At 36.9% G+C, this 22,455-nt stretch overlaps 2 protein-coding genes across 8 annotated transcripts in view; one reads left to right on the forward strand and one right to left on the reverse strand.

The window, feature by feature from the left end:
• Window positions 1-22,455, reverse strand: part of LOC116318550 (low affinity immunoglobulin gamma Fc region receptor II-a-like) — a 50,471-nt gene that overhangs the window by 4,176 nt on the left and 23,840 nt on the right. For 2 of the 5 annotated variants that reach the window (XM_039610185.1, XM_039610184.1), the window contains exons 2-5: window positions 4,741-4,836; window positions 3,469-3,732; window positions 1,958-2,206; window positions 1,639-1,767 (exon numbers count right to left, since the gene is read on the reverse strand). In XM_039610185.1, coding sequence (XP_039466119.1) covers window positions 1,639-1,767; window positions 1,958-2,206; window positions 3,469-3,732; window positions 4,741-4,836 — 738 coding nt within the window. Of the gene's footprint in view, window positions 1-1,638; window positions 1,768-1,957; window positions 2,207-3,468; window positions 3,733-4,740; window positions 4,841-5,706; window positions 6,171-22,455 lie in introns of those variants that run through there. The other 3 variants (XM_039610187.1, XM_039610186.1, XM_039610188.1) reach the window with 3 other exon arrangements.
• On the forward strand, window positions 7,645-12,176 carry LOC116318557 (myelin-oligodendrocyte glycoprotein-like). 3 transcript variants are annotated; one of them, XR_005612548.1, is made up of 6 exons: window positions 7,747-7,761; window positions 8,086-8,163; window positions 8,808-9,185; window positions 9,336-9,428; window positions 10,260-10,369; window positions 10,476-12,161. XR_005612548.1 is itself a non-coding variant. In XM_039610189.1 (5 exons), the coding sequence occupies exons 1-5, from the start codon at window positions 8,076-8,078 to the stop codon at window positions 10,494-10,496; spliced, it is 690 nt and encodes a 229-aa protein (XP_039466123.1). In that variant the 5' UTR covers window positions 7,776-8,075; the 3' UTR covers window positions 10,497-12,176. The 3 variants fall into 3 exon arrangements, 1 of the variants encoding a protein (XP_039466123.1); XR_005612549.1 differs by lacking the exon at window positions 8,086-8,163 and having other exon boundaries at window positions 7,645-7,761; window positions 10,476-12,160; XM_039610189.1 differs by lacking the exon at window positions 7,747-7,761 and having other exon boundaries at window positions 7,776-8,163; window positions 10,476-12,176.

The following is a 22,455-nucleotide window of genomic DNA, read 5'->3' on the forward strand; positions in this document are numbered from 1 at the left end:
GCATAAACTCGTGCAGATACAGTCGAGGAAGTTCAGTTAAGGCTTGCAGTGTGAGCAGGAAGCTGGACTACCCGAAAGAAACCCACACAAGGAGAACATGTGCAGTCTTTACATAAACCTGTAAAAGTGTGGGGGAGGGTTTCATAGTTTCATGGTTTAATACTACAAGTATTATTTTTGGTCTTACAGTTATGTCTAAACACACCAGAACCAACAACGACCTGATTACTTTCTGATTGTGCTTTTTCGCACAGGCCCTCTGTTTTGACCTAAATCAAACAAATACAACATAAATGGTTTCTGTGCAGTGAGTTTCAACACTTTCATCATCCAAATAGTGACTAAACAGAGATCAGATCTGCAGTGAGCTCATGAAACACAAAGACATACCAAGGAGATCGAACAGTTGATAACACAGAAGAATACGTAAGACATGATGCCCTCATACTTTTTTACGTTAGTCACACCACTGTGTTTTAAGTATATCAGCTCATCTATGTACCGGGCTGTGTTAAAATCACGTCTGGTGCCAACAATTGACCCAAAATCTTCAATCAGAAGGGGGAAAGATATGAACTAAGCGAAAGTACATGGCTTTTCCAAAATAACCACAACGAAATGCAGCAAAACCCATTTTTGATGTGGAAAATAATACGTAGAATCATATCAACACTCAGCAAAATCAAAAATAGTCCAATGTCTAGCCCAGTTTAATTATAGCCCTTCTAATAAAGTGTTCATTGAGTGTATATGAACAGTACGCATCAGAAATATCTGCAAAAAAAGCAAAGATCATTTTAAATTGATTTAATCACATTTTTAAAATGTGCATTTATATTTATATTGTGAGCAAAAGGTGTCTTCTTTTTTAAGTTCAAAAATACATTTGGGTGGATCTAAAATCTAAAAGATTGTTGTTTTATCTATTGAAAGGCAAAGTTCATTGGTCGGCTAGAAATGAATAGAAACTATGCAGGAAATGACGCTCTCAGTCACCTTGGTTTAGACTGTATCATCATTTTTAAAATGTTTTATTGGTTGTTAAGCTTAAGAGTGTAAAAGCTAGCACCAAGATTTAAAAAAGGGCATCAAAGACACTGTTTACATCCGATCACTTTTTAAGTTTCAATATTCTCATTTTACTAAATAAAGAGCCACAAAGGTTCAGTATGCAGAGACGCACTGATACTTGTATGCGATGAATACGCACATATAATTTTCTTCTGGAAATTTGCATAATCTGACTCTTTGAGACTGCATGGTGTTATCTGATGTGACACAACCCTCCCAGAAATGTCATTCAGGGGGAAAAAAATCTACTAAATCAAGTATGTGGTTCTGCTGTGGTGACAGCCAAAAGAACAAGAGATAAAGTCTTTACCGCCACACTAAAAAACTAACAGTTAATCTCTTTGAAACTCATAATTTAATCTTAATATGTATATAGTTTCATAAAGTAAAGTACCCAAATTTATTGGAAACTTAGAGGCACTTTAACCAGCAGTGCACTTTTGGATTTTAGCGGCGGGATTCTGTATAAGAAATTCAATGATATAAACTGTGTGTTTACAGTAACTAAAGAATATGACAGTAAGTGCAAAGCTGTGGCTAACAGATATACTTCAAAAACAGACTGACCTTTGTGGTTCCTCCAGAGGCAGAACAGCAGCACCAGCACAACCAACACCACAGCCAGCGAGAGGCAGACACCCACCACAGGAAGCACAACATACATAGGAGGGGAGTGAAAAGATTTGGGTCGCCCAGCTTAAACACAAAAGAAAACAGAAACCACAGTTTGTTCTTGATGCAAACGCAACAACAAGTTTGGGCTATCGCGTTGGTAGACTGTGATCTCTGTGCTATGCTCAAATAAAAGCACCAACAAATGTGGAAACAGAAGTTATATCTAATGTGTGAAAAAGTTTGTTTCCTTTTTACTTTTCAGTCTTCTCACCTGTGACAGACAGCCAGCTGTCCGGTGATTCTCCGCTACCAGAGATGGTACACTTGTAGAAACCTTCATCAGACTTTGAAACTTTGAGCATGGTCATGATTCCTGTAGAGCTGTTCCTGATGAGGAGGCCATCTTTATAAAATTCAGCTGTGAGGTTGATAAAAGATCTCTGCTTATTCATGCAGCGCAGAGTCGCAGCATCGCCTTCCTGCAGAGGATGGACCGGACTCTCCAGGATCACAGAGCCTCCTGAACAACAGCATGACAGAAATCATCAATTAGTTAGTTTTAAGATGGCTCAAAGCTTCACTTAAAAAAACCCAAAACAAGACATAGTCCAGATCAGATAAGATCAAAATGGAAAAAAAAAAAACTTCCTAATTAACAACTGTCATGTTTGAATGAATTCAACTATTTCAGCAATTCAGACAGCATTTTAAGTTACTACTGCATTTAACAGCTTTTCATTTCATTACACATAGCGATAAATTTCACTAGTGTATCGTTTTTGGTTAGATTTTTGGTTCTAAATATTAATTTGCATTTTTATCCAACCATTTTAACTCACAGGGCATACTTTTAGGTCAATAATTTATAACTTTTTGTTTATAATTTTAGCTAGCTCCAGCATTTCATCTAATTATTGATTATGCGTAGCTATGGTATTAACTAAAAGCTTTAACTGTTAGCCATGCTTGGAATAAGCTTTGACCATGCACTAATATCTAAATGAACCTTATTGCAGTACTTTAATTCAAAACCCATTAGAGTCAACCATTAGATTTACTGCTAATTTCTTTAGCTAACTGCAGGTGTTGAGTTACCCTTTACGTGTATGTCCTAGTTACTCTAGAACTACACCCTGTGGTTAGGATGCCTATACCTCAGGTACAAGCTTTTGTTAATTTTGAACTAAATGATTTATGCTAAGCTAACAGGGTGCAGGTTCTAGCTTCATATTAGATATTTAGAGAAGTAAAACAATAATAATGCTCATTTCTGTATTTTAGCAAAAGTCTGTTTTTTGAATCTGCCTACTGTTAGTTTGCTATCAGGAGGCCACAGCCAGTATTAATATCAGACAATGGGTAAGAAGTCATTTGGCTGGAAAACACAAATGAGGTTTGTAGCTGTTTCAACAAATCCTCATGTCAGGCTTCTCATGGTGCATATTTAATATTTAATATCACGTTATCAGTCTGTAATAACACAACATTAACATAAAGTGACCCACTATAACGGTTACCGGTTGGATTTCCCTGAAATTTGATGCATTAATTTAAATACCCTCAGTCCACTCCGTGACATTTTCTATTAGGTCCAAATCTTCAGTATCCGTGTTGATTTGTGCTTAATTCTAATTAGAAAATTTTCACTATTTTAATATGCTAAACTTCATAAACCTGCTGAACATCCCACCAGCATGTTGGTGTCATATTTCAATCAGAACTATCTGTAATCTGGCTTTTAAATCCAAAAGACGCCTTCTTCAATTTAGTGCTTAAACTCACCGGTCACAGTGATGTTGACAGCTTCACTGCAGGCTCCAGCTCCAGAGTCACACCAGTACAACCCACTGTCTCCTGGGTAAGCATCTTGAAGGAAGCAGTTTGATTCATTTTTTGTACCCCAGTGTTTGGGACACTCTTCATTTGTTTTTGTTGACGTGTTTCTCTTTATTGTCCAATCAGAAGAGTTTTTAAGCTCTCCACAGCTCAGTGTAACAGGCTCGTACGTGAAGAACTGAGATCTGTTGGGAAAGATACTCAAAGTGGCTGAAAGAAACAGAGAAAGAAAGAAAAACAGAAAGGTGAAAAACAATTAAATACTTTTACAAAACAGATATAAAGTTTGAGCTATAAGGTAGCCACCACCTAACACTGAGTCTAGCTGCTCTTGAAGCTGCTGTAGCATCTGTTCTCTGAAAATTCTCTACCAAACACTGATGAGAAGGTGCTTCCCTCCGTTGTTGTGGGTGAACAGAAACCAAATGAGTGTAGAGTATTTGCAATTAATAATGCTAAATGGTTTCCACCAGTTGCTGTTTCATGAAACAAGAATGCACTGTAAAAGCAAAAGAAACACAACTGACACCATTTCTCTCCTCCTCACAGCTTTGCAGCTCTGTTACGTGACATATGTAATGAAAGCTTCACATATTACCCACAAAACAGATATATCTGCATCTTCTGTTACAAGGTTTCATATGAAACACATGTGGGGTTTTCGAACGATGCTCTTTATGTGATCTGTATCAGGATGTCAGAGTGCAAATACGGTTTTATGCACTAATTAAATGCTCAACTGCAATACTTTTTATTTTGTCTATATCTATTGTATTATTGACCTCATTAGCACATCAATAATTAATTAACATTTGCTTAATTTCACTTCATTATCTAAAAAAAACTTCATAGGTAAATTAACTCAATGAATAAAATATGAACAAAAATTTCTGTAGTTAGAAAATACGTTAAAATACTAAAACCGTAAACTGAACACAGAAAGCAATAAAATGTAAGAAGTTTAGCAACAATGAGGCAACTTTTTGCTTGTAAAAGTTGCTCAGTTTTGCAAGATGATTTAAAGATTATAAAGTAACAAATATTACCTTGAAATATCAAATAATCACAGTTTATTGTAAAGTATGTTTGAATGTGAAATAAAATGTTTAATGTTATAAAAAGATCAAAGGCTGAACTATGAATCCATCTGTTCATTAAATCCAAAAGCTAAAGCCCACACACAGACTCACTGGAGACTTGACACATTCTAGTACTCACCCATAATTGTGCACAGAGCTGTGATCTCCATGCTGCTTGGCTGGTGTTCGACTCTCAGACTGAAGAGTTTCGGAGGGGCTGCATCACACCTCAGTGCTGACTTAGTGAAAAAGACAATTATGCAGGATGTATGTCACAGTCTTATTTTTGAAACCACAAATGCAAAATGTTTACGTTCTTCACCCTGAAGACCTGCAGTATATTAATAATGTATTAGACCTGAATCAAAACGGCCCTGAGATTCATGCAGAAAAACCTAAATCTTGCATAACGATCTTCAAACATTGCATAAAACTTAGAGAAGAAATGTAATTATTTTGATGTTTGGAAGTGTGTTACTATTATATTAAAGTTGCAATTGTTGATTTGTGCAGTTTGCAAATGCAGGTTGCAAAAGAAGTTTCATGTCACGAGACTTTGGAAGTGAGTCAGGTTACCGGCAGGATTTTGGTAAGAAAAGCAGATATCCCCTAAAGTTTTTTGGTTTTGTTTGGTTTTTCATTAATGGCACAACTAAAAGCATTTCCCTCAGAGCCACCCAAAAAAACTCCAGATTTGACTTGATTAGGTAACTGTAACGCAGGGTTTGCCAGAAAAATTCCCAGAGCGCCTGGCTTAATGAGGCTCACTATCACAAGTGATACTTTGGGCACCTTTCCCATTAAATCAAAACTTAAGACTTTTGTTTTCTCACCAGTACGATTTCAAACTAATCTCTCTCTAACTAACTGAAACCCTCTTGACACAAATGCGTAGAGGTTTGAAAGAACGCCAACCTACTGTGTGGGAGTGTGCAGAGTTGTTTAACTCTATATCCAACTCAAAGCAACAACTGCCAACACACACCAACACAAAGCTGCTTGAAAAAATAAATATATATATATATGTATATAAATACAATTTAAAAAATCCTGTCTTAAAACATATAACACTTACTGACCCTACTGTACAAGCCCTGAAATATACCAGGCAAAACACAGCTGCAGCAGTGAAACTTCCATCAGAGGCGGTGTGGTGTGTTTCAAAAGCGTCTTTTACTCCATTGCTTCAAAGTGTGCTGAGTCTGTATTTACGGGAAACTTGTTAACAGAGTAAAGTGCAGAGTACAGTCAAGCAGGAACTAAGGGAATCTAATTACTCTTCAATGAAAAGACTCAATGCAGTCCATGGGCCTTGTTTCTGAAGCAATTCAGCGACTGCTGTGCTACAGAGCAGGTGATGATCAAACAAAATGCTGGAGACGTGACTTTAAAGACACGGGGTGTATTTCAGGAGTTATATTTATGTATGAAGTAGAGGTTGAGACATTTAGTGAAGACATTACAACATCTGAACTAAATGTTAACCTCACCAGACACACGTCGCTGGCCCAGATCTATGGAGAGAAATTTGCATTACACACATGTGTGGGTCCTCAAAAGTTACACACAATTCACTGGGCACATTTGTAAACATCCATTTAAGCTTTAGGATTGTATCATGCAACTTTCTAACACTTTCGAGACAAATTTCTCTCCAAATGTATCCGTTTTTTTCTAATATTGGTTTGCTCAGGTTACTAAGTAAATAACTTTACTAACCTCACTTGAAATATGAGTGATTACTCATATTTGTGAGAGATTATGGAGAAAAACTCATCTCAGAGATTAAAGATACCAACATCCACAGCTCTTTTCTGTGATTTCATCTTTTTTTGTTGTCTTCTTCTTCCCGTTGCTCCTTTTATTTCTGAACGTGACAGAATATACTATTATGTAGCAGTGGGTTACATAATAACATGTGGGATGTGCAGTCATACTTTAGCAGATAATTCAGTTTAATTCAAATTTCTTTATATTTTTCCAAATTGCAAAAACAGTCATCTCAAGATGCTTTTTATTGTAAGGACTCTACAATAGCCCAGAGAAAACCGCAACAATCAGCTGACCGCTATGATCCAGCACTTGGCAACAGTGGGAAGAAAAACAACCCTCCTTTTAACAGGAAGACACCTCCAGCAGAACAAGCTCAGGGAGGGGAGGCCATGACCAGTTGGGGTTGGCGGAAGAAGTTGAGACACAGACACACTGGAAAAGAGCCAGAGATGAATAATAGCTACTGATGAAATGCAGAGTGGTGTATATAACAGATAATAATGTTATTTTAAAATATCTACAAGTATAAACTGTACAGTTCCAAATCATCTGGCCTGTGGCCATACTTACCAACTGTGAACACAAAAATTCCAAAACAAATTTCCCTGGCTTAACATGTACAGATGTGGTTTGTGGTGAATCTGTGTGCCAGTTCCTCTGAAGTCCAGTTTGAACCTGCAGGATGGGCTTTAGAAAGTCAAGCTCACAACTAAGGAGAAGTTGTGGTTTAAAAGAAAAGAAAAGAAAGAAATTTTTTTGGTGCGATTTTACTGGATGCCAGTCTAACATAAAGCTAACACACAGAGACGTGCAACCGCACACTCTCACATCCCAGCCAGGTTGAAAAAGCAGAGCTTCTATGAAAGTGGAAATCCACTACAAATTCTATTTAACCCCACACAGAAAAGTCCCAGCTGACCAGGATGTTTGAACACAAGGTGAAAGTACCGACAAATAAACACCGTGATGCACTGATGTTTAACTGGCAGCATGTTCGTATTTATCACATAGACAAGATAAAAGCAAATAAAGTTTAAATGAATGGCCACATCCATGAGGAATGACAAACTGCACACATATACAGACTCGGTGGAGGTAGAGGAGCTCATTCTGGGACCATGTGAGGCCTTTGCATGTTGATCCTTTCAGCAGCTACTTCATTCAGTTGTTGCCCGCTGTTGCTCACTAAAACTGAGGATCGGAGGTGTTTGAGTTCGTAACCTCGCCCACGCCTGCTGCCGCTCCTCTGATCTTTTTACTTTCATTTTATCAACGAGGCAGCAGCTGCTCCGGTCTCTCTCTTTTACCAAATAAAGTAGTTTTCTTATAAACACTGGTTCGAGAATCCGATGGTCACCGTGAATTTACAAAGCTGCTATCCGAACAGGTGAGTCTCTTCTCTGTGATATCACAGCTGCTTAGGAAGTCTGGTTATTATAGTCACCCATGTGTCGTACAATTTTCGCTTTCTCAAACTTCAAGTTCAGTAAAAGTAGAGATAAATATTCAATACTTTCTCCATTTGATTTGGACAAGTTTGATACTGTACAATTAATCACGTTAAAAGCACGTGTTTCTGGGGAATTCACCTGTTAGGACACGCCCAATGAGTTTACGCATGTATTTATAGCTCGTGTTCAGACTTATACTCAGCTGGTTTCGAGATGCTTTAATTACTTTCTGCATTACTGTCATATTAAAATGGGCGCAGGAGAGTTCAGTTACAGGATTTCTATCCCAACTCTAAGAGTCGTCTTTCCGCTCCTTTTCGTCCTCAGGCTTGCTCAAGGTAAGCTTTAAAGTACATGTAAGGTATCCTTGCTTTGCAGCCAAATATTATTACTATTCAATTTTGTAAAACATATCCTCAAACTTATCTGTGTGTGTGTGTGTGTGTGTGTGTGTGTGTGTTATGGAAGTGTTTTCTTATGTAGCGCTTTTCATAGAGACCTGTCAGACTTATGTGGCTGTACTGTTATCGTAGCCAATTAAGTAAACATGACTGAGACAATCCCTTTAATTTTTATGGAGATAAATAAGTAAACATGTCAGCATCTTTGATACTAATGACGTTAGATGCTGTGATGCCTTTGTGTAACGTTTCAGTTTACTTCTATTGATATTTGGTGGTAGTAGGCTGCTTGGATTTGATTGGTCGAAACTTACCCTCGTAATAGAAATCACTGAAAAATATTGTGCTGAATTGAACTGATATAAAGCATTGTCCACAAATCTCTGCTGATTTTTTTTTTCATTACAAATATTTGGTTGGTTTACTTTTTTTCTTTTGAATAACCAATAAATTATTCATCTATCATAATCAGTCCCTTAAGAAATGAAAATTGATGAATGAAAAGTGTATTGGAAAAAATGTTAAAATCTTAGACAGATTTCAATCGAACAGCGTTTAAAATCTCCCCTTTTGTCCCTCAGGTCAGTTGCACGTGGTTGGATCCCATCAGCCTGTTGTAGCAGCTCCAGGTGATGATGTCATCCTGCCCTGTCAAGTGGAACCAGCATTTAACGTGGCGGGGCTGACGGTGGAGTGGTCAAAGCCGGACCTCCGTCCTGACCCCAACGACCGTCTGAGCCGAGTGGAATATGTTCATCTTTACAGAGACGCCCACGAGGTCCCCGACATGAAGCTCCCATCGTACATCGGGAGGACGGCGTTGTTCACAGACGGCCTGAGAGAAGGAAACATCTCACTAAGAATCACTAATGTGACACAAGAAGATGAAGGAAGATACAGATGTTTCATCCCAAAGTTAAAGAGTCAAACAAGGTTTTCAGTTGTTCGTCTGATTGTTGGTGAGTCAGACTGATAAAATCATTTTTTCTCAGTTTATTTTTTCTCAAAAGTATTATAAACCTATGAGACCAATGCCTTTAGTTATATCAGCTAATTTACAGATGATAAATACATATTTTTAGATAATTTAATTTCTTTTGTTCTTTCAGACCCAAGTTTAACTGAAACTGGGACAACAGAGACACCACTGGATCCTGAAAATTTCCATATTTCTGATTTAAATGAAGAGATAGATAATAAAGGTGAGAACATGAGAGCATCATACACCCAATACAGACAATGAAAAAGTCTTAAAATCAGCACTTTTTTTGCTCTTGGGTCATGTGAAACCTACCATAAATGTTGCATCTGCCTGACACACTGAACCATTCATATTAATCTAACTTAGCTGAATACGTGTTTGGACTACGACACAAGTACATGTATTTTGAATGTAAGGCAGGTGCTGTGCGAGATAATGAGCGGACCTCCATGCATGCCAAATTTAATGCAGCTCTCATCATTGTAACACTGTCACATAGCTAGATCTAAGCCTGTAACAAAAGCCTTTGCTTTCCACATTGTAGTATAGATGCAGGTCTTTTGCAAATCCATGTGCCAAATCCTTTGCACCTTTGCTGACCTACAAAAAATGTGTCAAACATGATCTGGTGGATTGAAAAAGAAAGTGATTTTATGATTCTACTACTATAAAGTTCAATTTCAATATACCAATAAAAGATAATTGTTATCTTATATCGGTACACATAATATGGGTGGATGAGAATGTGAAGTCAGCACATAGCAATGCTATGTGTTAGCTTATGGCATCAGTGTTTTATCTAAAAGTGCAGCAGAGGCTGCTTTATGCTTTATTTCATGACTGTACTGAATTATAAAGATATCAAAGAACCTATATTATCATCTACCAAAAACTACACTTCACATAATTTCCTTAGGAATTATTAAAGTATTCAGATTCTGATGATTAAACATAAGTATTCTATTAATAGAATATTGAAACATAAAAATACGTAACTTCATGAGTTTGACAGTTACAGTTGGTCTCATCTCTGTTTGGTTTTTCCCGGCAGGTGGTTCGTCCGAGCGGTGCCGACTGATTCCAGTTGTGGTTCTCTGTGTGTTTATTCTTCTGTGCTTCGCAGTCGGAGGATGCTTGATCACAGAGTCACAAAAAGCAGAAGTATGTTAAAGTCTTAAATCTTTGTTTTTATGCATTTACTTCATGTTTGAAAGATTTGAAACAGGAAAAACTGTGCACAAAAATAATTAAAAAAATCTTTCTCCAGCTCAAGAAAATTCCAATCTAATTGGCAAGGGCGCATTGGAAATGTTAACAGAGACGAGTGCTGCCTACGTACCTGCGGATGTTTCATATGTGTTTGAAGATTTGAAGCATTAACTCTTCCAGCCTCTTCTGGACACAGTGGACGTGTCCCATAATCTGTTTGGACCCAAATGAACTTTAACTCCTGTAAATGATGACCGTGCCTTCAGTGACTGGTCAGGTGACGTCACGCAGGTTTGAGTGCAGAAACAGGATCCATCATCTGAGCCAAAGTTGAACTCTGGCATCAGAGTATACGGTTACTTTAAATCTGTTGAAGTGATGTGTTGCAGCACTTTGTGTTTTACATGTTAACACTAAAGCTGAATTTGTTTTTGTGACTTTTATGTCAAAGTTTTTTTGGTCACACGGTAAGATTTAGCTCTTTTCACATAACTTTGCACTACATATAGTGTGACTTCAATATTTTGTATATATACACACTTGCAGGATATATGAAAAACTGAGGATTGGTGGGAAATGAGGGGAGTTTTGTGTTTGTGTTTTTTTAAAGACTCAAATCCAGCAGTAATGTATTGAGACAGCCTGGAGCTGTAGGTGGTTTTTCTTATAATGACACATTGTTTATGGGACAATTTTCTGTTTCAGTTTTGAATCAGTTTTAGGATTTTACTATTTGGATGTGACTTTAGAGGTATGTTTCCTTTATAAGGAAGAACTTTTCCATCCTCTGAACTTTAAAGTGCTTTTCAGTCACTTAACACTGACAATTAAAGGGCTTTTGAGCCACGCAGCTATATTTATGGAGAAAAGAGCCAATATCATCAAAGTTAAATATTAATTGTTCTGTTTATTTGAGCTTCATCATATTTGCATTCTTAAAAAGTTGGTCTTTTTTAAACATTGTTCTGATTTTTGAAGTTTGAAACTCTTGTCACTCCTGCACTTTCAAATGAATTTATGTGATATTTGAAACCGTGTTTATTCGGTTTCATGCAACAAAAAATAGCCACATAAAGTGCATTTCCAAGTGATTGCAGTGTGTTTGCTTCATATATTCAGTGATTAAAATCTGTTCTGGAGTTCAGCTGTTACATCACATGATAGGCATCTTATGTTGTGTTAGCATCGGGGTATCGTGGATGAGTAATGTGGGTGAGAATGTGAAGTCAGCACATAGGTCATAGCAGTGCTATTTGTTAGCTTATGACATCAGTGTTTTATCTAAAAGTGCAACAGACGCTGCTTTATGCTTCCTTTTATGATGGTACTATAAAGCTATCACAGAAACTAATTTATCATCTACCAAGAATTATACCTTACATCATAATCTGTAGTAGATTTCATTTTCACTGAAACTGTAAGCGTATCTGTTGGGTGAAATTTCACATCCACCGTGCTTCATCATCTCACCTTATTGTTTTCATTTCCTTTCTGTGATTCTGTATAAACTTTATGTTTGCAGCCAATCCAGACATAAATACTAACTGCTTCATCAGGTTCTAATGCTTTCTAATTTGGGCCAAAACTGAATAATTTATGTGTATCTGGAGTTTAGGCGGATCTATTTCTCCAAACATAGGCCGGGGTGTTATTAAAAATGTATATGTTTATGTGTGTTTGATTTTATGCATTTACTTCACCGCTGAAAAATGTAAAACAGAAAAAACTGTGCATAAAAGTATTATTATTAAAAAAAAACAGCCCTAATGTCTTGAAGACGTTGGAGACGTGTCTCAAAACTGGATTGTAGGTAGCAGACAGTTGGTGTCTATGTTCAAGGATGGCCATTCAGAGTAGACATAGATGGCCTCTTTCACTCCTCTTTCAAACCATCTGTCTTCCCTGATCTTCTTTTCTGTGCATCTTTGATGATTTGATGAAAGCCCAGTTGGGATTTCCACATGTTTTAAGAGTTTTCTTTACATGTGTGTGTGTTCCTCTTCTTTCTCATCTGGCTTAGAGGGAATATTTTTTGCCCAGTGCTGTAGGGTCCTGATTACTCCAAGTTTGTGTTCCAGAGGGTGGTGGGAGTCAAAGAGGAGGTACTCTGTGTGGGGGGGCTTCTGGTAAAGTTCAATTTTGAGGTTTCTGTTCTGCTCAATGTGCAGAGCACATTCCAGAAACAGCAAACTGTTATCCTTTGTATCGTCCCTGGGAAACTTTATATTTCTATCCACCGAGTTGATGTGAACAGTAAAGGCTTCTACTTCTTAGGTTTTGATTGTGACCCAGGTGGCATCCACGTATCTGTAACAGCAGCTTGGTGCTGTCCCTGTGAAAAAAACCTTTACTTCCCACTTCCTCCAAGTAAAGGTTGGCTACAATAGGTAACACAGGGCAGCCCATGGCAAATCCATGGCCTCATTGTATTTACAATTAATGGTGGTAACACAGAGGTCTAACAGTGTGCATATCTGACTGGGGGTAAAGCTGGATCTTTTTTCTGGGGAGCTGTCTTGCTGTAGTCATTGCTGCTTGAAATCAGGCCAGCACAGAATAATATGGAGTTCAGATGACAGCTTAAAAGACTTACTCCAAATATAGGCTCAGGGGGGTTATTAAAAGGCTATATTGGAATAAATAATGCATTTAATTGGGATAAAGTCTCAACACCTCTTCTTTTTTTTTCTTTTCTTTTTTTTGTTAATTCGACAATATTGCAGAAAAACTCCTCTTATGATCCCACAAACAGAGTTTGTTCAAGTAGATCCCAAAGTCAAACTCAGATTTTCAGGACAGAGCCATGGCGCATCCAAAACTACTTAAGACCCAAGCCTGGGCATATCACTAACCACCCCCAACAAACAAGAGAGAAGCTAATCGGGGATCAGACAATTTTGTTTTCATTTAAACTGCTTATTACTTACTTTTTAGTAGAAATTTTTAGCTATATAACAATTTTAGCTATATAATTTTCTTGTCACAACAAGTCCTGGGTTACACATATGCTCTGCATGATTCACTTGGTTTGTGTTTATGGCAAGTTGCACAGTGCCCTCTAGTGGACCAGCGATGCAACATCAACACTTATATTTTAAGAGCGTTCCTCCTGTCTCTTCTTTACTCCTTTATTATATTTTTCTTTTATTCACCATTATTATTGTTGATTCCAGTGTAGATTCTGATCACAGCCAGGCTCTAGTTATTAATACTAAATGGTTTGTGTCATCTTTACCCCATAAATCCAGCAATGATTAATTAACATTTACTATATTTCACGAAAGCTATTCTTTTTCATGTGAGAAAGACAAAGTGAAAGTGAAAATAAACTGCTATTCATACTTCAGGAAGGAAAAGGCTGAGGGAGGCACAAAGGATGTTACTCAGAATTGTGGACAATGACTCAGACGTATTGCTGTCAGGAGATGAGGTAGAAGAGGCCCAGACATGACAGCTTTAAGGCGCCTGAGCAGGAACAAAGTAATCGCACCCAACCTCCACACTGGATAAGGCACAGCTCTGAATTTTTTGCCATTGCAGTGTGTAGGAAGGGAAATAAAAACACTTAGACATGCACAAGTAGAGTACATAATCAGATAAAAGTCTATTCAAGTCGCTTTTATTTATATTGCACCAAATCACAACAACAGTCACTTCAAGGCGCTTAAACTATAGGCACTTCCTATTTAGCTATTTCTTTGATTTATATAAATAATATTTTCTAAAACTAATTAGATTTATAAATTCAGTTTGGACCCTAATGAAGCCTAAAAACTGCCCACAACCACCTCCTGATGATCTTCAACAGAAAATAGGCAAAGTGGTTTTAAATATGTCAGACCGCACAAACCAGAGTCAGGTGCTTATCACTGACTGGAACTTTAAACTGAAAGCAGAGTATCTATAATATGTTTGCAGCATGACTCAGATACCCTGGGATCTGGATACACTGGGTACCAGTGGTAGTACTCAACAAGTCGAGACATTATCCTTAGATTTGGCAGTCCATCACGAGGCCTGAATCAGCCAAACCATGACACAGCAAAGCCTTTGTCAATGAGCTGATGATTCCCTGCACACACTGCAGTTTCTGCCTGGGTTTGTGTTCCAGAGGGTGGTAGAGAATCCATGGCCTCATTGTATTTAAAATTTATGGTGGTAACGCAGAGGTCTAACAGCGTGCCAATCTGACCGAGGGTAAAGCTGGTTCTTTTTTGGGGGGGAGCTGTCTTGCTGTTGTCACTGCTGCTTCAAATCAGGCTGCTACTCCAAACATAGACTCAGGAGGGTTATTAAAGGGCTGTATTGGAAATAAATAATGTATTTAATTGGGATAAAGTCTCAACACCTTTCCTTTTTAAATTCTACAATATTGCATTAAAAAAATCTTCTTATTATTCCACAAATTGAGTTTGTTCGAACAGATCCCGAAGTCAAACTCAGCTTTTCAGGACTGCTTAAGACCTACGTGTGGGCATACCACTAACCACCACCAACAAACAAGAGAGCTCTGCATGATTCAGCTGGTTTGTGTTTATGGCAAGTTGCAGAGTGCCCTCTAGTGGACCAGAATGCAACATCAACACTTACATTTCAAGAGCATTCCTCCTGTCTCTTCTTTACGCCTTTATTATATTTTTCGTTTATTCACCATTATAATTGTTGATTCCAGTGTAGATTTTGAAGCAGCCAGGCTCTAGTTATTAATACTAAACAGTTTCTTGTCACCAAACAAATTTGTGTCATATTTACCCCATAAACCCAGCAATGATTAATTAAGATTCACTTTATTTCACATCACATCACTATTTAAAGGTAAAGTAAGCATTTGTTATAGGTTATTTATTTTATTTTTATAAATTATACTCATAGGGGTAAACATACGAAATGTTTAATTGACACATCTGGGTTTTTTTGCTTGTTTGTTTTGTTTTGTTTTTTAAATTTCCTGATTTATTACTATTGCTAATGTTTTTCAAATATAGTCTGTGAAAAACAGACTATACTAGAAAAATTTGCATTTCCTGCGAAAATGCAGTGTGGATGCTTTAAAGCTGAAGCTGTCTGCTGAAACTAGCAGAAAAAGCTGAAAAGTTGCAAAAATTGTAAAATCTTTGCAGAAGCAAAGGAACTTTGCTAAAATGTAGTATCTTAGAACTGCAATATCTTAGAGGAAACATAATACTTGGCAGAAATACAATAGCATAGCAGAACTTAGCAGAAATATTGTAACTTATCAGAAACACAATAACTTCTCAAAAATACAAGAATTTAGGAGAAATAGTATAAGATAACAGAAAGAATATATTTAGCCAAACATTCTTAAACATTACAGAAATACTGTGATTTAGAAAAACAGTACAACATAGCAGAAATGCTGTGATTTACCAGAGACACTGTAATATACTATGAATATTGTAATTTTAAATAAATACTATGTTTTAGCAAAAATACTCCAGTTTAGCATAAATATTATAACATAGCAGAAATACTACTCTATTGCAGAAATGCTATATTTAGAAAGAAAAATATAATATAGTAGAAATACTATGATTTAGCAGAAATCCTACAATATAGCTTAATAACAATGATTTAGAACAGATACTATGATTGAGCAGAATAGTAATAACTTAAGTGAAAATATTGGAAAGGTAAAATGACAAGCTGAATAAAAAGTAACATGATTAAGTTCACTCAAAACTAATTTTTGTTCACCTGTGAAAAAATAAAATAAAAATACATTTAGAAATACAAATAAGAACAGCCAACAGATACACACAAAATTAAATATGGATACACAAATGTACAGAGAGACACACACACACACACACATGGTCTATGCCAGTCAACCAGTCTGAATTTATTATATTTTTATCCAACAATGAGATGCTGCCCTAAAAAGGGTCGTTGTGTGTGTCTTTCTCTCTCTCTCTCTCTCTCTCTCTCTCTCTCTCTCTCTCTTACAAACACACACACACACACACACACACATTTAGGCTGGCACACACACACACACACACACAGCATCAGCAAGTGAACAGGGGCTGTTAACAGCATGTTTCTAGGTCAGTCAAACAGCTGTGAGATTCTCAATTTGAATCCACCAATCAGAGGGGCTGTGCTTTTTCCTGCCAAAACTGGTGCATCAAGTGTAGGCTTTTACAGCACAGAGAGAGACAGGATTTTTGCAGTCTATTTCTCATAGTGAGGACTCCCCTCAAACAAACAGCCATAAATTCCTAAGGGGCTAAAACGGTCATTCTTAGACCGTTGTGTTCAGAAAACATGGGAGAATCTTGAAATGTTGACCATTTAAAATAAAAATATGAAATATCATAGATATATGACATAGATGATTGGTTGTCTTAGAAGCCATGAATGCCCCAATATACAAATTTGAATGTGCAAGGCCTCAGATATGATTGGCTGGCTGGGAAGCCATGATGGCAACAATATGCAAATTTGAATGTGCAAGCCCTCGGATATGATTGGTTGTCTTAGAAGCCATATAAAAAGCAGTAAAACTGTACTATGATTTGGTAGAAAAACTATAATTAATCAAAAATACTATATTTGGCAGAAATACTATATTTAGCACAAATCTTATGAAATAGCAGAAATAGTATGATTTAGCACAAATGCTGTATTTAGCACAAATACTGAAAAGCAGCAGAAATGCTATGACTTAGCACAATAGTAATAACTTAAATAGAAAAATTGGAAAAGCAAAATGGACAGCGGAAAAATGCTGAACATGCAAAGGGTCCCTCAAATGTAATTGTTAAATGAAAAGAAAAATCAGGAAAAAAGTATAACAGTCACACAATCACAAATATGGACACATATGGAAACACACATGCACAGAGAGACACACACACAAGAACCAATTCAGTCAACCAGTCTAAATATATTGAATTTGAATCTTACAATGAGATCATCCCATAAAAGGCTTCTCTCTCTCTCTCTCTCACACACACACACACACACACACACACACACAAGATCCAATTCAGTCAACCAGTCTAAATATATTGAATTTGAATCTTACAATGAGATCATCCCATAAAAGGCTCTCTCTAGCCCTCTCTCTCTCTCTCTCTCTCACACACACACACACACACACACACACGATCCAATTCAGTCAACAAGTCTAAATATATTGATTTTGAATCTTACAATGAGATCATCCCATAAAAGGCTCTCTCTCTCTCTCTCTCTCTCTCTCTCCTCCTCTCTCTCTCACACACACACACACACACACACACACACACACACACACACACGATCCAATTCAGTCAACAAGTCTAAATATATTGATTTTGAATCTTACAATGAGATCATCCCATAAAAGGCTCTCTCTCGCCTCTCTCTCTCTCTCTCTCTCTCACACACACACACACACACACACACAAGATCCAATTCAGTCAACCAGTCTAAATATATTGAATTTGAATCTTACAATGAGATCATCCCATAAAAGGCTCTCTCTCGCTCTCTCTCTCTGTCACACACACACACACACACACACACGATCCAATTCAGTCAACAAGTCTAAATATATTGATTTTGAATCTTACAATGAGATCATCCCATAAAAAGGCTCTCTCGCCCTCTCTCTCTCTCTCTCACACACACACACACACACACACACACACACACACACACACACACACACACACACACAGGAGAGAGAAGTAAGTTTCTAGCTCAATGAAGCAGCCTGGGAGCTGCTGAATTTGAATCCACCAATGAGAGAGCCTGTGCACTTTTTCCCGCCAAAACAGGTGCACGCAGCACAGAGAGACACAGGATTTTTGCAGTCTATTTCTCATAATGACGACTCCCCTCAAACAAATGACCATAATTTCCTAACCGTAGAGGCTAGAACGGTCATTCTTACACCGTTTTGTTCAGAAGAGATGGGGAATCTTATAGTGTTGACAATTTATCATTAAAATATGAATTATTAAAGATATTTGACTTCTAATGCACCATAACTGAGTAGAGCAAAGCAAAACTGCCTTGACTTGCCCTCAAACAACGCTTTCTAACTCTAAATCTATTTGGAGTATCAATATCATTCTTTCACCGTAAGAGACAGCAGGCTTTGGTGAACAGTCATGGAAATTTTCAGGTCTTTGTGGAAATCCATGAAAAGATATGACGAGAGAAAAAAGTGGTTCATTTCCACAGTTTGAAATCTGAAGAAATCTGAGCGAAGGACGAATTTCCTACCCTCAAACAAACCCAATTCATGGCCAAATGGTAATAGATGAGAAAAAATTCTTGAATTGTGAGCATCAGCAGTGTCTGAAGATATATTGGGACAAGCCTTATGTCTTAACTTCGCCGTTGGGGAGATATGGCGATTCGAAAATGCCTCTCATTACAGAAATCAAGCGATGATTTTGAACAAACTCTCCATTGACTTTCTATGGAGAGTTTTAAGACTTTGTGTTGGTCTGAGGAGATTTGGAAAAATTCTATAAAACCCACAACAATGATAGTGACATTTTCTGAAAGCCAGCAAAAATACCTACGTTTTGATGTATAATTTGTGGGGTTGAGGGAAATTGACCGAGTAGCAAGAAGTTGTTCGGACATGAAGTGAAAATTGCAAAAGGTACAGTGGCTCACTTAGAACCAACTGCATAGCAACCATAACAACGCATGTATTTTGTGAAAAATCACAAAAATGAAACTCAAAACTTAAAGAGGGACAATATGAAAATGGTAACAGATATGAAAAAGCTGAATCATTCATGAATAGCCCAATAATTTGTGAACATTTTAAAATTTGAATGGTTGTTCTAGGCGAAAGTATGAGAAGGTAGTTAAGTTTCAAAAACAAGCAAGTTTTAGCAGAATTGTGGAAGTTTCCCATTCATTTCAATGGGACAAATTAAAGGAAAAAGCTTAATATTTTAAAAAGTATAATAGCAGAAAATACCAAAAGTCATTGCCGGAAAGAGCAAAAATAGCAGAATAGTTGAAAATTTGAACGGTGAAAATCGGCTGAAAATTGCGGAAGTAGTTCTACGGCGAAAAACGTACGGAAGCAACTTGAAGAATAATAATAACTAGAAAAATTTGCATTTCCTGCGAAAATGCAGTGTGGATGCTGGAACGCTGAAGCTGTCTGCTGAAACTAGCTGAAAAAGCTGAAAAGTTGCAGAAATTGTAAAAACTTTGCAGAAGCAAAGGAACTTTGCTAAAATGTAGTGACTTAGCAGAACTGCAATATCTTAGAGGAAACATAATACTTGGCAGAAATACAATAGCATAGCAGAACTTAGCAGAAATATTGTAACTTACCAGAAACACGATAACTTCTCAAAAATACAAGAATTTAGGAGAAATAGTATAAGATAACAGAAAGAATATATTTAGCCAAACATTCTTAAACATTACAGAAATACTATGATTTAGAAAAACAGTACAACATTGCAGAAATGCTGCGATTTACCAGAGATACTGTAATTTACTATTAATATTGAAATTTAAAAAAAAAAAAAAATACTATGTTTTAGCACAAATATTGTAATTTGACAGAAATACTATCAATCCAGAGAAATACTATGTTTCAGCAGAAATACTCTGGTTTAGCACAAATATTATAACAAAGCAGTAATACAATTATATAGCAGAAATGCTATATTTAGAAAGAAAAAATGTAATATAGCAGAAATACTATGATTTAGCAGAAATACTATAATCAGCACATATACTGTAACATGACAGAAATTCCTCCACTTAGTAGTAATACTGTAACATAAAACAAATGTTATGATTTGGCACAAAAACCATAATTTGGCAAAATACTATGATTTAGCAGAAATACTATGATTGAGCAGAAGTACTAAGATGTAGTAAAAGTACTTTGATTTAACAGAAATAGAATTATGGAGGAGTAATACTTTAAAAAGGAGAAATATTGATACACACACACATACACAGAGCCTAAAGGGAACAGTATTTGTGCCATGGAGTGTTAACAAGAATCTGAGGTCCATATTAGAAAAGCTGCTAAAATCATAAAAGTTTGCAGAATTGTAATAAATGATGAATATGAATTAGTGGTCTGTGATAGTGTATTAATTTGTAGGGAAAAAAAACATGTTGCCCAAGGTGTAATTGAACCCACGACCTTTGGGTTGCAGACCTGTGTCATTACAAACTGCGCCACTGGGAAAGAGAGCGAACGCCTGGAAAACAGGGTGATGAGCAGTCAGAATCAGATTGCGGTGAGATGCGAAAAACGCTGTTTTTTGGAGTTACAAAACGTCGTGTAACTCAAAAACTAGGTGGACTAGAAGCATAATTCTTGTACTGGGTGAATCAGCGTATTTTCGTGTACTTTGACTGTGATTTGCATTGCTCTTTGTACATCTGTCGCTGAGATATGACGAGAGAAGAAAGGGCAGACCTCAGATATGATTGGCTGGCTGGGAAGCCGTGCAGGCCCTGATATGTAAATTTTATATGTATCAGTCCTCACAGAGGATTAGCCGCCTGGGGACCTGGCAGAAATATATACAAATAGTATGATTAAGCATAAATACTATATTTAGTAGAAACACTATGTTTTAGCACAAATACTATAAAATGGCAGAAATACTATAATTAAGCAGAAATACTATATTTGGCAGAAACACTATATTTAGTACAAATCTTATGAAATAGCAGAAATAGTATGATTTAGCAGAAATGCTGTATTTGGCACAAATCTCACAAAATAGCAGAAATAGTATGATTTAGCAGAAATGCTGTATTTAGCACAAATACTGAAAAGCAGCAGAAATGCTATGACTTAGCACAACAGTAATAACTTATAGAAAAATTGGAAAAGCAAAATGGACAGCTGGAAAAATCCTGAACATGCTAAGGGTCCCTCAAATCTAATTGTTAATTGAAAAAAAAAACCGGAAAAAAAAGTATAACAGTCACACAATCAAAAATATGGGCACATATGGAAACACACATGCACAGAGAGACACACACAGGACCAAATTCAGTCAACCAGTCTAAATATATTGAATTTAAATCATACAATAAGATGCTCCCATAAAACTCTCTCTCTCGCCTCTCTCTCTCTCTCTCTGTCACACACACACACACACACACACACACACACACACACACACACAGGGAGAGAAAATCAAGTATCTAGGTCAGTCAAGCAGCCTGGGAGCTGCTAAATTTGAATCCACCAATCAGAGAGGCTGTGTACTTTTTCCCGCCAAAACAGGTGCACCTGTTTTTACACACACGCAGCACAGACAAAGGATTTGTGCTGTCTATTTTTCATAGTGAGGATTCCCCTCAAACAAATGGCTATAATTTCCTAACCGTAGGGGCTAGAACAGTCATTCTTACACCGTTTTGTTCAGAAGAGATGGGGGAATCTTACAGTGTGGACAATTTATCATTAAAATCTGAATTATTGAAGATATTTGACTTCTAATGCACCATAACTGAGTAGAGGCAAAGCGAAAACTGCCTTGACTTGCCCTCAAACAACGCTTTCTAACTCTAAATCTATTTGGAGTATAGATATCATTCTTTCACCGTAAGTGACAGCAGGCTTTGGTGAACAGTCATGGAAATTTTCAGGTCTCTGTGGAAATCTATCAAAAGATATGACGAGAGAAAAAGTGCCTCATTTCTAGAGTTTGAAATCTGAAGAAATCTGAGCGAGGAACAAATTTCCTACCCTCAAACAAACCCAATTCATGGCCAAATGGTAATAGATGATGAAAAAAATTCTTGAATTGTGAGCGTCAGGAGTGTCTGAAGATATATTGGCACAAGCCTCATGTCTTAACTTCGCTTCGTTCGGGAGATATGACGATTCGAAAATGCCTCTCATTACAGAAATCAAGCGGTGATTTTAAACGAACTCTCCATTGACTTTCTATGGGGATTTTTGGGACTTTGTGTTGCTCTGAGGAGATTTGCCAAAATTCTATAAATCCCACAACAATGATAGTGACATTTTCTGAAAGCCAGCAAAAATACCTACGTTTTGATGTATAATT

This window comes from Oreochromis aureus, linkage group 3, assembly GCF_013358895.1.
Source record: "Oreochromis aureus strain Israel breed Guangdong linkage group 3, ZZ_aureus, whole genome shotgun sequence".
NCBI lineage: Eukaryota > Metazoa > Chordata > Actinopteri > Cichliformes > Cichlidae > Oreochromis > Oreochromis aureus.

Excerpts from the sequence above, each read along its gene's own strand:
- LOC116318557 (XM_039610189.1), top strand. The coding sequence starts at position 8,076 with ATGGGCGCAGGAGAGTTCAGTTACAGGATTTCTATCCCAACTCTAAGA. Across the intron at positions 8,164-8,807 it reads CGTCCTCAGGCTTGCTCAAG|GTCAGTTGCACGTGGTTGGA; the intron begins GTAAGCTTTAAA and ends TTTGTCCCTCAG. Across the intron at positions 9,186-9,335 it reads AGTTGTTCGTCTGATTGTTG|ACCCAAGTTTAACTGAAACT; the intron begins GTGAGTCAGACT and ends TTGTTCTTTCAG.